Source organism: Lampetra fluviatilis, chromosome 10, assembly GCF_964198595.1.
Source record: "Lampetra fluviatilis chromosome 10, kcLamFluv1.1, whole genome shotgun sequence".
In the NCBI taxonomy this organism is placed as follows: Eukaryota; Metazoa; Chordata; class Hyperoartia; order Petromyzontiformes; family Petromyzontidae; genus Lampetra; species Lampetra fluviatilis.
The window spans coordinates 697975-710225 of record NC_136284.1 but is presented as its reverse complement, the minus strand read 5'-3'; the positions used below and the strand labels follow the sequence as shown (position 1 = coordinate 710225).

The 12251-nt window shown below is 49.1% G+C and overlaps 1 protein-coding gene across 2 annotated transcripts in view; it reads right to left on the bottom strand.

Moving 5' to 3' along the window:
• Positions 1 to 285: 285 nt before the first annotated feature.
• Positions 286 to 12251, bottom strand: part of CFAP69 (cilia and flagella associated protein 69) — a 44234-nt gene continuing 32268 nt past the window's right edge. The window contains exons 9-23 of one of the 2 annotated variants that reach the window (XM_078860082.1): positions 9912 to 10035; positions 9768 to 9816; positions 9025 to 9146; positions 8051 to 8276; positions 7448 to 7612; positions 7108 to 7259; positions 6876 to 6994; positions 6645 to 6726; positions 5227 to 5470; positions 4526 to 4663; positions 3398 to 3474; positions 3082 to 3279; positions 2895 to 2981; positions 2358 to 2462; positions 286 to 1751 (exon numbers count right to left, since the gene is read on the bottom strand). In XM_078860082.1, coding sequence (XP_078716208.1) covers positions 1584 to 1751; positions 2358 to 2462; positions 2895 to 2981; positions 3082 to 3279; positions 3398 to 3474; positions 4526 to 4663; positions 5227 to 5470; positions 6645 to 6726; positions 6876 to 6994; positions 7108 to 7259; positions 7448 to 7612; positions 8051 to 8276; positions 9025 to 9146; positions 9768 to 9816; positions 9912 to 10035 — 2056 coding nt within the window. In that variant the 3' untranslated portion in view covers positions 286 to 1583. The remainder of the gene's footprint in view (positions 1752 to 2357; positions 2463 to 2894; positions 2982 to 3081; positions 3280 to 3397; positions 3475 to 4525; positions 4664 to 5226; positions 5471 to 6644; positions 6727 to 6875; positions 6995 to 7107; positions 7260 to 7447; positions 7613 to 8050; positions 8277 to 9024; positions 9147 to 9767; positions 9817 to 9911; positions 10036 to 12251) is intronic. The other variant, XM_078860083.1, reaches the window with a different exon arrangement.

Genomic DNA, 12251 nt, shown 5'->3' with positions numbered 1-12251 from the left:
CGGGTTCGGTGGGAGAGAGGATGAGAGGGGCCCATGATCCGCCCCTTGGCGTTGGGAGGCCCCAATTCATCGGGGCCGTGAGGCTCGTGGCGCCCGCGTGTGACTGCACCACCAAGGGACATTGCAGATGTCTTGTGTAACCAGTCATTGGGCGCTTTTAACGCGAATGCCAATGCGCTCTTGGTACGGCGCCGTGTACACAGGGGTAACCCACACCCAGGGTGGCCGTGATTGTCATTAGATATGCGCGACTCTGATAATCTAACGTGTACCAGCTTTATTTTTATGCATATGTATTTTTACATTTGAATTAAATTCTAGCACGCCGCACATTTCACATCACGGCGAGGATCTCGCACCACGTGGCGGCTTAATGTCTGTGACCCCATCAATTCCACCTTCACTCACGGGATTAAAATGCGCTTAGTCGAGGCAATCTAATTCACGTATTGGCTGGATGTTGGGAAAGCTTTTTTTTTTATCCCAAGCCGTGCATGGTACTGCCTCCCTCACATACACACATCCATGGGTCCAGGTCCAACATTTGACTTGTTGGTACCACTTAAGAGACGGCAACACTTGGGTTGTGCGAACATATATTGCAAATCAAAGTGAATTATGCCTTATTTATAAAAAGCATCCTACCACATCATCCACGTTTGAGCCATACACAGAAACTGGTGTCACTTAATAGTGTTTACCACCTCCGCTCTGACCCCAGGGTGGGCGGCAGCGTACGCTGGTGCTGCCTCTGCTTGAAGAGCACAACCTCGGGGTCCGCTCTCACTGGAAGACTATGCTTGGAGAACCAAGTCCTCATTGTACCTCAACATTGAGAATAATTTTGATTGTGATCTTTTACTATGAAATAACTACTCTAATGCATTCAATACTAGAGTTGCATCTTATTCACGGATTATTTTCTCGATTTGATTCAACACGTCAGATGTTACACTAAAACGATGTACAAATCTCACTGGAAGCTTGAGGGTTGATTTGCACTGCACATGAGTACCTCTGCTCCCCAAAGGGCCCAAGTGCTCAATAAACTTCACTCCGGGCGTACACTGCAGCACGCAAAGTTAGGAACCAGCATCATCAGTTTCACTCAGTGGTTGCCCAGTGGCTGTTGCTGTGGTTGAAATGTGAATATAGAAATGTAGAACCCGTTCACTCTGCAGTAGCCCATATTCGATGTCGTTTCCCCTCGGTAAAAACATCGCGGCGTAGGAATAGGAACCGTAATGAGAAGTGCCAGGATGCATATTTGGTGCTCTGAGAAGTGCCGGGATGTGCGTTTGCTGTTCTGAGAAGTCCCGGGATGGCGTACCGTTGTGTACCGACAAAATTCACACTCTAACAATGTGAATTTAAAAATTATCCGAGACCATGTAATTTGGCCTGAAAACAACTTGAGTACACGACAGGTCCCGACTGAATGATAGAAGATTCCACTGCAAAGGGAAAAACGTATACAGCACATGGCAATAAATCAGCACCACTGAAAACTGCTAGGAGGTCAATTCGGCTCTGGCCCACTTAATGGATTCAGTAAGGTGGCTCCATGAGGATCGTGGTGGGACTCAGCGAGCCGACATCTGCTGGCGCTCCTGCTCCACAGCGAGGCCTGTGCGAGTGAGCGCGCCGCCTTTCACCGCCAGCTTCTGCAGCGCCAGCTCGGTGGCAGCCAGGGGGCCGCCCGTCAGCTCCGCCGGCGTGCTCTCGACTAAAACGCGCCGCCCAGAAAACGTCTGAACGCACAGAACATGCACAAGCACGCACAGGTACGTTATAGAGTTCAAGTCATCGCACTTCCTGCATGCATTATTTTTTTTATTAACACAGTTGCTGAGCACAGGGCCAAAGGCGCAGTATGCTGAGCAGTCATCAACACTATTACACCATCAAGTTGTAAGTGTGAACACGTGTCTTGAATTAAGCACAGTTATTATAGTAGCCTTGGAAAAGAGACGATAGGAGGTAATTCCAAAGTGCAGCAGTACGAGTTTGTTTCGACCTGCAGTGTGGTGCTTAAGTGGTGCGTGAGTGAATGAGTGAGCGTGTTGTTGGGTCCTGCAGTGTAGTGGTTTAACACAGCGTAGGTGAGACAAAGCAGTCGGTGTCTGGTAGACAGAGCCCTCATCATGGGTGGAGGAATCAACGAGTGAAACTCACAGGAAGAGCGTAACCATGGTAGAAGCGATATTACAGTGATAAGGAGGCAAGTGGCTGCCAGTGAATGAGCCAGTAACTGGAATAAATCAGTGAGTGTGCTGGATCAATTGACCTGGCTGGATAGAGAAATGCATTTTTGAGTAAATGTAATGTACTGAGACAATGGGGTGTGGTGGGAGTACCGTGGTGGTGAGCCCTGGTACTGTAGTGCTGTGGAGTTTGGGCCCTGGCCGGTAATCTCCTGGCCGGGATGAGTCTACGGACTGCTTGAGCTCCCGCTGTGCCTCCTGCGGACGCATAGCACATGTGTGTCAAGTCCAGGGTCACACTCTGATGGTTTCACACATAATTCATGAAAGCAATATTGAAAATGTAAAAAATGCAGTTTTAGAAGAAGTCAAAAGTCAAAGTGATTCCCTGCTCAAATGAACATAAACTGCACTCATCTCCTGTTTACAACCCCAAAGGCAAGTGGTAGAAATTGCACGCTTCCTTAAATGTGGGAGAATCTATCCATTGGAGAACCACTATTGACTTCCCCATACTCTATTTATTTTATCGACCCTGGACGGATGATGGACTGAGTCAACCCCCAACCAGGATTTGAACTCGTAACTTTCCAACAGCGAGCCGTTCGCTCTACCGCTGAGCCACTGGGACTGTTATCTGAAAAATGAACTTTCAGCAACTCGTAGTAATATAAAGATCATTGACAAGACCTTGAGCATCTCATAGTTGGATGTCCTTGCCACGTAGTGATTCCATGATTTGATTGCGGCCTCCTCTTGCTGATGGTTTGCTTTGATCTGTAAAGTAACAACATGGTTCATAATTAACAGCACTCACTCAGACCGGAATGAAAATGTGTGCAAAGGCAGCTGTCCTCACTCCCTGCGGTGAACCAACCTCGGCATAGAATTGTCTTTCATCTTGTAGCTCCTGCTCCTGACTCTCCTCCAAGATAGCGGCCTGTATTCGGGCCACTCCGGCTACAACCTCGCCAGTTGCCCGGGCGACCGTCTCCAGGGCATCGCGATCAGGGGTGGTGGGGCGCACACCCTCCTCGCGGAGCTCTGCCTCCATCTCCTGCCACACCTCGCCCACCTACACCCACAGGGGTACAACACCACCGCACCACGCAACGTACAATTTACACATTGTAATCGGTGCAACGTGCAGAACAATCGGTGCCACGTGTACATTACCCACACTAATTCCTTACCTTGAAGTCCATGTAGCGTTCCACAATGGCCAATGTAACCTGGTCATCGGGGCTTAGGCCTGGAAGGCCCAGGAAGCCTGAAGAGGGATAGATTGCGTCACGCAATTTCAATGGCACTGGTGTTGTTTTGAGCAGTGTGCCGTTTGTGGGTGTGATATTAAAGTAAAAATAGTAATTTGCTGCTCAAATGAGCATGGAGGTGGTGCTCATCTCTCATTAACAGCCCTGAGGCAATGGTGGAAATTTCCATGACTGGGATAAGTCATCCACAGAACAACCACTCGTAGGTAGAAAAAATAATAAATCACGACGTTTCGATCGCAATGCAAGCAATCGTCATCAGGAGATGATCACAAAGTGGTACTCATTTGATCAACTCCAGATGGATAATGGGCCGAGTTAACCCCAAACTAAGATTTACATTCTCAACTTTCTAATTGCGAATTGTTCCCTCTACCGCTGAGGTAGCAGGCTAGTAAACCTCTTTTAACAGATACACAAAGGGGCGAATATTGCATTCCAGCTAAATCCCCAGCCACCACATGCCCAAGCAACTTCTACTCCCTTTTGGCTACTTCCTTTTGATACAAGGGGCCAAGCAAGCATGGCATGGGCTAGAAGAGACACAGTCTGATGTGGTACAGGACCTGCAGCAAAGTGAACTTGTCGACAATTAAACCAGGAGTCAGAATGGTTAATATGGTTAATAATGGTAATCAGAATTGTCCTGACATACTGATAAGCTCAAACAATTTAAATGTTAATGTGTTAAACGCTTGTAGAGGTGAACATTTTATTTGTTTGGCTATATCGGATGGTGGAGGGTACCATCATTACGTGGTCTAACACAAAAATAAATTATGAATAATGAGCATAGTGGCGGTCAGCTAAAGCACAGCGAGTTGGGGAATGTGGATGGTGCATCTGTCAGTCACCCAATCCAGTTCACCCACAACATCATGGTCAATCTGCTGACCGCTCCAAACTTTCATCGCTTTACGTAGCTTCAAACTCCACCTAGTTTTGCACACGTGCTATGGTAATGTAACCACCACCACTCACTGGTGAGTCGCAGCTACTGTTACAGTGAGCGTGTTACCTGTTTACACAGGCTCATGTGCTCATTACCGATCTTGCTAAAGATTATGTAGATCTTGACCCAGTTGTTCTCTGTGATGTTGAGCACGGCCTGGCTGGGCTGGCGACCCGCGACGGGAACCACTGGCTGCTCAGCTCGCGCCGCGTCCACCAGCGGCAGCTGTGGCCCTGCAGCGTGGAGGCACCGTCCAAGTCAGACGGCGCACACCGCAACTCGGCAACTCTCCCGGTATCAGAGCGAAAATAACCGTATACTGTTGTACAATTACAACCGGCCTGTAACCAAACTCGGCAAATGAAGCTAAATGTCCACTGCTGCTACTAAACTGGACAAATTATAACCGTTTGCTTCTGCGAGCGACCACGAGGTCGGTGACATGGCCGAGTCGTAGCGCCTTCGACATTTGTTGCACAGTTCCATAAGTCGAATCCAGTCGGCAGCCCTGGTTAATACTGCAGGCATATTAACCGTAAAGTACAAAGCGCCGCCTCTTTCGCTCATGGTGGATGTTAAAGATGCCGTGATGCCATTTGAAGAATAGGCGATTGGGTGCTGGCATTACAATAAAAAATAAAAAAAATGACCCCGAAAGTTACTCAATTCAGAAACGCATAGCAATTGCCGCCCCTTACTGCAAAAAACTTAGCAGCACTCTCCTGAAAAGGCGTCTTCAGACACATTGAGGCCTTCCTGAGTAAGCAAGTGTAATATTAAAAATAAAAAAAACTACCGGGCAATACGACTCCCCGTGGGCCCCGGGGAACCCCCAGCTCCGTCTCTTCCTCCCTCCATAGGCACAGGAGCAGGGCAGGTGCGGTGGCCCCATCGCGCGGCCCTGCCCCGTCGGCAGCGCGCGCCTCCGCCACGCGCCCCCACCCTCGCCATGCGAGCACATGCTCTGCCGCCTTGGGGTTGTCCAGCAGCTCCACGAGCACGGAGAGGGTGAGGCTGTGCACGGCGTGTGTACACGGCACCTGGAAGCAGGGGCGTTTGTTGTTTAAGGGCTGGGACGTTTAAACGGTCACAAAGTCTGAAACGTGTTTGATTTTTGACTTTGCTTCACACTTAAAATGTTGTTGAAAAATGTGCAGCCTCCAGCGCTCCCTAGAGCACGTAGCTTGCATTGCACAAAGACAAAGATCGCCCATATAGCCTGTAACGGACTGTTTCGGCTATTGGCGAGCATCTATGAAGCCTGACAGCACACGAGGAGGTGTGTGGCCAGTGCCACGCCCGGCCGCCTTTGTATCCCGAGTGGCGATGTTTACACACCACACCAGGTAATCATTTGAGTCCGAGTCGACCTAGGGGAGGCCCAGGACCGATTCAGATAATCGTCACTGGTGTTGGCCATGAGTGAGAATCGAACACGGGTCGCCGGGTTCATAGCGCAGCTACATGCACACGCGCACGTACTCATTCGCGGACTCGCACAGTAGGTGGCCGCATGTTTTGTGGCTGGGTGTCGCTCTGCGTAGCCCTGTATCCCCATAGCTGTCTCTCTTCCTTTCTCTCACCATTCTTGAGTTTTTTTTTCTTTTTAAGACTGCACCAACACACCACAACGGTGAACACAGTGCAGAACTGCACTAAATAGCCGACCGATTCGTGTAGTTGTATTCTTGATTTAATGACGTTTAAACATCTTTTTAATGTTGAAACGTTTGATAAATGAAACAGAATCTAGCATCACTATCTGGGAGAAAGCAGAGCATAGGCTTGGTGAAACGATTAGCCTGCCATGACATTAATGCCAGGTTCCTGCATGAGAGGCTACTGAGATCATCAGAACGTGGTCAGTGGTTGGGATATGACCAGAGGTCACGTAAATGTCAACTATAATCTGCAAGCCCTAACGCCAACACTCAGCATCCTCGAGTAACATAAAGGGTACTGAGTGTTGGTGTAAGGGCGGGGGATGGTGGATTAGGGTCATTGTAAGGGTTAGGAGTTGGGGTAAAAGGCAACATAAAGCACCATCTCAAGTGTGCCAGGCCATTGAAGAAACGACGAATAGCTCAGAGTCTACACAATGCGAGGAGGTGAAAGCTGAAGTTGGGACACTGCTGTTGGCGGGTTGCTTTGTTGCATTCCAAGATGAGGTTGGGCTAGGATTAGGCGGTGGTGAGGAGGTAAGCACGGGGTCACCTGCAGCAGGTCAAGCAGCAGGAAGGCACCTTCATGCTCCAGGAAGATGTCCTCTGATGAAAAGCAACCCAGCACGCAGCACCTGTCGACCCACACCTCACTGTGAGGCTAACGTTTGTCACATCTGACTCAAGAGAAAACATGTCAGAATTAAATTTAAATGCTCTGTTTTATAGTGTGGGTTGGGGTCCTATGCGATGTGCGGAATATTGTCTCGTGTGCTGTACAAACCAGACGGCATCGATGGCAGCAATGACAAGGTGAGAGTGTGGCAGCCCAGCAGGCATAAGGTGGGGGCCCGCATGTAGGATCTTAGTCAGCATCAGTGTCCCATCACGGCCGAACAACCCCTGTCCAACACACAGAAGAATGACGTAACAAGTCGACAACAACATTTAGATGCCTAGACGGAATAGAACACGTAGCACATGTGTGCATATAGAGAGGAAGACAATGCTCTCACCTTTCTGTGAATGTCAGTTTGGCACAGAGAAGACAATGTGAGCAGGGCATCTGTCTGGATCTCCAGCGAAACCACATCCGTGAAGCCTGGGCCCCCATCGACCAATTCCCCATCCCTTGGTCTGCTTCCCGACATCAAGCCTGAGCACACGTCTGTCACGATAAGTTTAGTTTTAGCGCACAATAAAGACGCTGTCCAGCAATGCACGTGGTATTAACGAGATCGGGAGCTTATAGATGAAACGTATATTCTGCACCAATCACTGATGCGTGACACGTGCTGCAAGTGAAACATGTGCTGCTAGCCCTCTACAACCGCATAGCGATGATTAGGCTCTCACCGAGCAGCTGGCCGATGGTACCCTGGTCACACATGTCTTGAGCAATGCTGCTGTCCTGCAGGCGAGCCATAGCACGCATCACGCGTATGCAGTACAGCAACTGTGGGAGCTTCCCTCCCAGCTCTGCTCCTCTGTTGACACCAGTGCCTTGTCTTTGGTCTGGACCTCACGATGTCCATAATAAGAAATGCACAACGAAGAATAGAGCATTACAATCATTACCATTGATATAATATTTCGAATTTCACAGAAAGGTCAATAACGTTATTGAGCCAAACAGCTTTGTGTCATCCACCATGTCGCCCTTCCTGGTAATCTGACCAGGTGGCTCAGCGGAAGGGCTCACAGCTCGCAATTAGAAGGTTGTGAGTTCAATCCTGTTTTGGGCTTGACTCACTCCATCATCCCTCCGGCAATTGATAAAATGAGTACTACTTTGTGAGGAAATAAGCAGTGATTGTCCGATGGATAGACAAGCCCCCACCATAGCAATGTGGACATTCCACTGCTGAGTCAGGGCTGTAAAAAGGAGATTTGCAACCGCCTCAGTGCTTATTTGAGCAGGAAATTGTACGTCCCAGTTGGCTGCGCTGAGATCCCTACCCTTGCTGAGGCACCAGTCAAGGAGCAGGAGTAGGCGCGTGTTTCCCTGAATGTGCATGTAGTCGGTGGGGAGTGCCGGCGCCAGAGTGATGAGCGCCGCCAGCGCCTGCAGCTGCAACTCCTCCTGCTGGGCTGGGGACCAGGTGAGAGGGCCAGAGGCAGCCCTCGCCTCGTGCACATTCGAGTAGTGGAACAAGGAGAGCAGCACGTGGCCCTGAGACAGCAGCTGTGGGAGAGGTTGGGGGGTGTGGAGGCGGGGGGGTAGTGGGGTCGTGCTCAACAAGAAAGGCAGCGTTCTAGTACCTTGGAAACACAACAGTGATGCGTGTAACAATGGGATGTCAAACTACAACAACCTCACTGAGTATGGGCAAACAAGTGACGCGCTTAATCATGGAATTTGTATAGCGCCGTGACATGGCAAGCCATTACAAGGGCGCGTGTGAGCTGTCCACAGCACATTCAACCCGGTCCATCAATGACTTTCAGTGGTCAACAGAGGAGGCCAGGTGGACAGGCACCCCCAGAATGCAATTCTTCAGATTTTAGCCAGTGAAGTCCACCTACATCCACGGTGTTCACAATGTATAAAAGATGGTGCGATGGTATCACTGCGTGTGTCTCTATATCTGTACTGCACTTGTCTGTGTGAACCTGTGTGAACTTGTGTGCAGTGCGTAGTGCACTGTGCTTCGAGCCCAGCTACCCGAGTTTGATTCCCTCTCACGGCCAAAATCACTGACGAATATCTTTTCTGACCGTGGGCCTCCCCGAGGAAGACTCAGCCTTAAATTAATATCGAACGTGGTGTTCAAACATCACCATTTGCTGGAAAAAGGCAGGCTGGGTATGGTGCTCGTCAGACCACCCCCTTAGAGGTGTGTTTCTGGTGGCCTTCATAGGTTCTCTAACAGCACTAACCTCAAGAAGTATGTTAAGGCCATACAGAGGGGAAGGGTTCCTTGTGTTCACACCTGAATGTTGCATGGGTCACGACTCAGCACGACCAGGAGGTTTAAGAGAAGCTTTTTCATCTCAAAGTCCTCGTGGACACTGGTGAGGAGAAGGTTCTTGACCAGTGGGTTGTGGCTTTTCACTGCACGATCACACAGGGACCACCACAGAATGGACCGCCCATGATTTTGTGGCATATAAAAATACAGCTATAGTGTGAGCACTGGGCGTGATGACATGGCCCAGAATTAGCACGTGCGCCACTTGTTGACGAGGTTCACAGTTTGAATCAGGCAGGTCACCCTGATTAATGCTGCAAGTTTATAAACTATACTACCTGCTGTCTGCATCACAGCAGATGTGACTTTTTTTTTAAAAAAACGTTATGTCATGATACATTGTGTGCTGGCGTTGTGGTCCGAATATTCCAAATTTGAAAAATTACGTGGCAATTTACTCAAATGAGATTCCACATAGCAATCATTGCCCCCAACTGGCAGATTAATACCCACCTGCAGGCCAGGTACTGAGTCACCTTCTGCCATACAGGAACAGCAGCCACTGGAGGTGTCCTCCGATGTTTATGTTAGATTTAAAATTATATGTCATGGAAGGCACTTTGAGTTGCTGAGGCATTTAATCCAGTGCCGTATAACTGCAAATATTATTATTCAATGAAGGCTATTATAGTAGGTTTTTGGGCGATCAGATGGACACTATCTCACGGTATTATTCTGTGAACACAACTGTAAATGTGACATACCTTCTGTAAATGTTCCAAGTAACACCAGCTGTTTGGTGAGGCCTGTTTCCTGAATGAAGCAAATGAATATTGTTAAGGTATTTGTAAAATCACTCACAATGTCAATGGAAGGTGCAAACGCTGGGTGTACAGGCAAGTGCTCACCAGGAAGGGAGACGCGGGGTCGTGGGCAATCAGTGTAACGAGCACCAGCAGGTCGTTACGTAGCTGGCGGTCGTAGTGACTGAACCCACGCTGAACTTGCCGTGACAACACCTCCTTCAGGGCACTGCAAAGATAAGGATCCCCCTTATTGCCGTTTCATGCTCTTGGGGCAAGTTCTATTCGAGAGCACCTATTAAGGCCAATGTGGTACACTAGGGGGTCGTGTGGCTAGCACCACACCCGGCCACCTTTGTCACCCGAGTGATGATATTTACACACTGCACCAGGTACTCATTTAAGACTGGGTCGAGCTAGGGGAAGCCCAGAACAGGTTCAGATATTCGCCACTGATGTTAGCCGTGGGCGGAAATCGAACTCGGGTCACCAGGTTCATAGCGCAGTGCGCTAGCTACTACACAACTGGCACTGCACACACAAGCATACAGCCAGCTATGTGAACACACTATATATAGTTCACTCACCCACAGCATACTGAGAACACTTGAGAAATTTTCACAGCTATATATTTGTGTGTACATGCAGTGGTGTACATCAGTCAATTGGTGTCTATATATGGTCGTGTGAGGTGTTTATGGTCTACATTGATACCCAGTGCATTGTATCGACACAAAGGCTCAGCAGCTAGCCAGCTGGGTTGTCACTATGCCTTTGTGAGCCATGCCATCCATCATAGGCAATTGTTGTAAACATTTGCTTGGACAGTTTAACGGAGCTAAAATGGCAATCCCTGTGTGTGTACACACACAGGCAAGTGCTGGTGTGTGCGGAAGTTCAAGTTTATTTTGTTGAACCAGGTGAGAACTCAAGAGACCAGGATATGGTCTCATTTGCAAGAGTGACATTGGGTCATTAAAAAAAATACTAAAGCAATAACAACTACAAAAAAAGCTAAAATAGAAATCGGAGCAAAAACAGCCAAAGAGAAATTAGGGCAAAAACAATCACATAAACAGAATAAAATCTAAAATACGTACATCAATCAATACTAAAATATATTAACTCATAAAACTTTGCTGGGACCACTTACTTGTGTAGTGATGTGTATTGAGTCACTATGGCGTCTAGCGCCATCTATTGGAAGAAGAGTGGTACTGTGCATGTTAGCGTCTCTCTCTGGCACCAGGGTGTGTGTATGGCACAGAGGCGGGCCCTAGGGAGCATGCTTCTGGTGGAGGCCAGAGAGGACACTTCAGGACATGACAGTCTCGGTGAACCCGAGGGGGCACGTGACCAGGAGAGGGTAGCGAAGGGGCCAAGGGGTGGCGAGAGGGACACGTGACATAAGGCCCAGAACCTTCTAGTAGGATCTAGAAGGGGGCGGGGCCTAGGGCGGAGCCAGGCTACGCCGTTCTGGGCTGTCTTCTGGAATCAACCCGCCGTGCTACACGTCTCCTCGATCTTCGGTCGTCACGTTCGGCATCGTGGGTCAGGCAGGACGTTAGTGACCTGACCCGGTTATATAGTTGCCCATTGTGGTTTAGTCGCGAGTTGAAGTTAGCTACCACCTATGTCGTTATCCCGTACGTTTATGTAGTTACCCTGTCGGGGTGTTGTAATAAACGTGTTGCCTCCAAATTGCAGTGTGTCTCCATGGAACCCACATCAACATGGGATTATGGTGACTTGCTCCAGTGTGTAAAGAGACAGGGACGTACAAAATCGACAGCTCAACATCAAACTGTGGTTCACACAGGAGAGTGACCAAGGATATTTTATCAGGAATGGATTGCAGGTGTTTGAGCATTAACAGAGACTGAGTGAGAACCATATAGATGTCGTTCTGGGTACAATGAAATGTAGTGTTGTGGGGCATCTAAGAGTTTGAGGTTGTAATGCTGAATAAACACTTTGGAAAGGCAAGGGGATTCTGTGTGTTTGTGTAGTGACAAACGACGTCACTACTGTGTTGTCTCGATATGGGTAATGTAGGCGGGTGTCACGGGGGTCGTGTCAAACGGTGACACTTTGCGTGAACCCAACAGGACACGTGACCAGATAAGGGGCCCCAGGGGGGAGCTTGGGGGTCACGTGGTTGGGGGCCCAGACCTTCCCGAAGGATCGAGAAGGGGGCGTGGCCTGGGGCGGACCCGGCCACACCACAGCAGTTATAAATGGGGTGTGAACAGAGAGCTGGGTTGTTCGACCCCAGGATGAAGACGCCATCAACGCTCCTCCGACCTTCGTCCGTGACCAGGCAGCCCGTTAACCTGCCCTGGTCACGTTATGTCGTATTCCCTCCTCGAGTGTTAGTGAGATTAGGAACGGTGGTCACCACCCTGTGTATAACGTTCCCGTTGGTTGTTATGCGTTAATAAATAG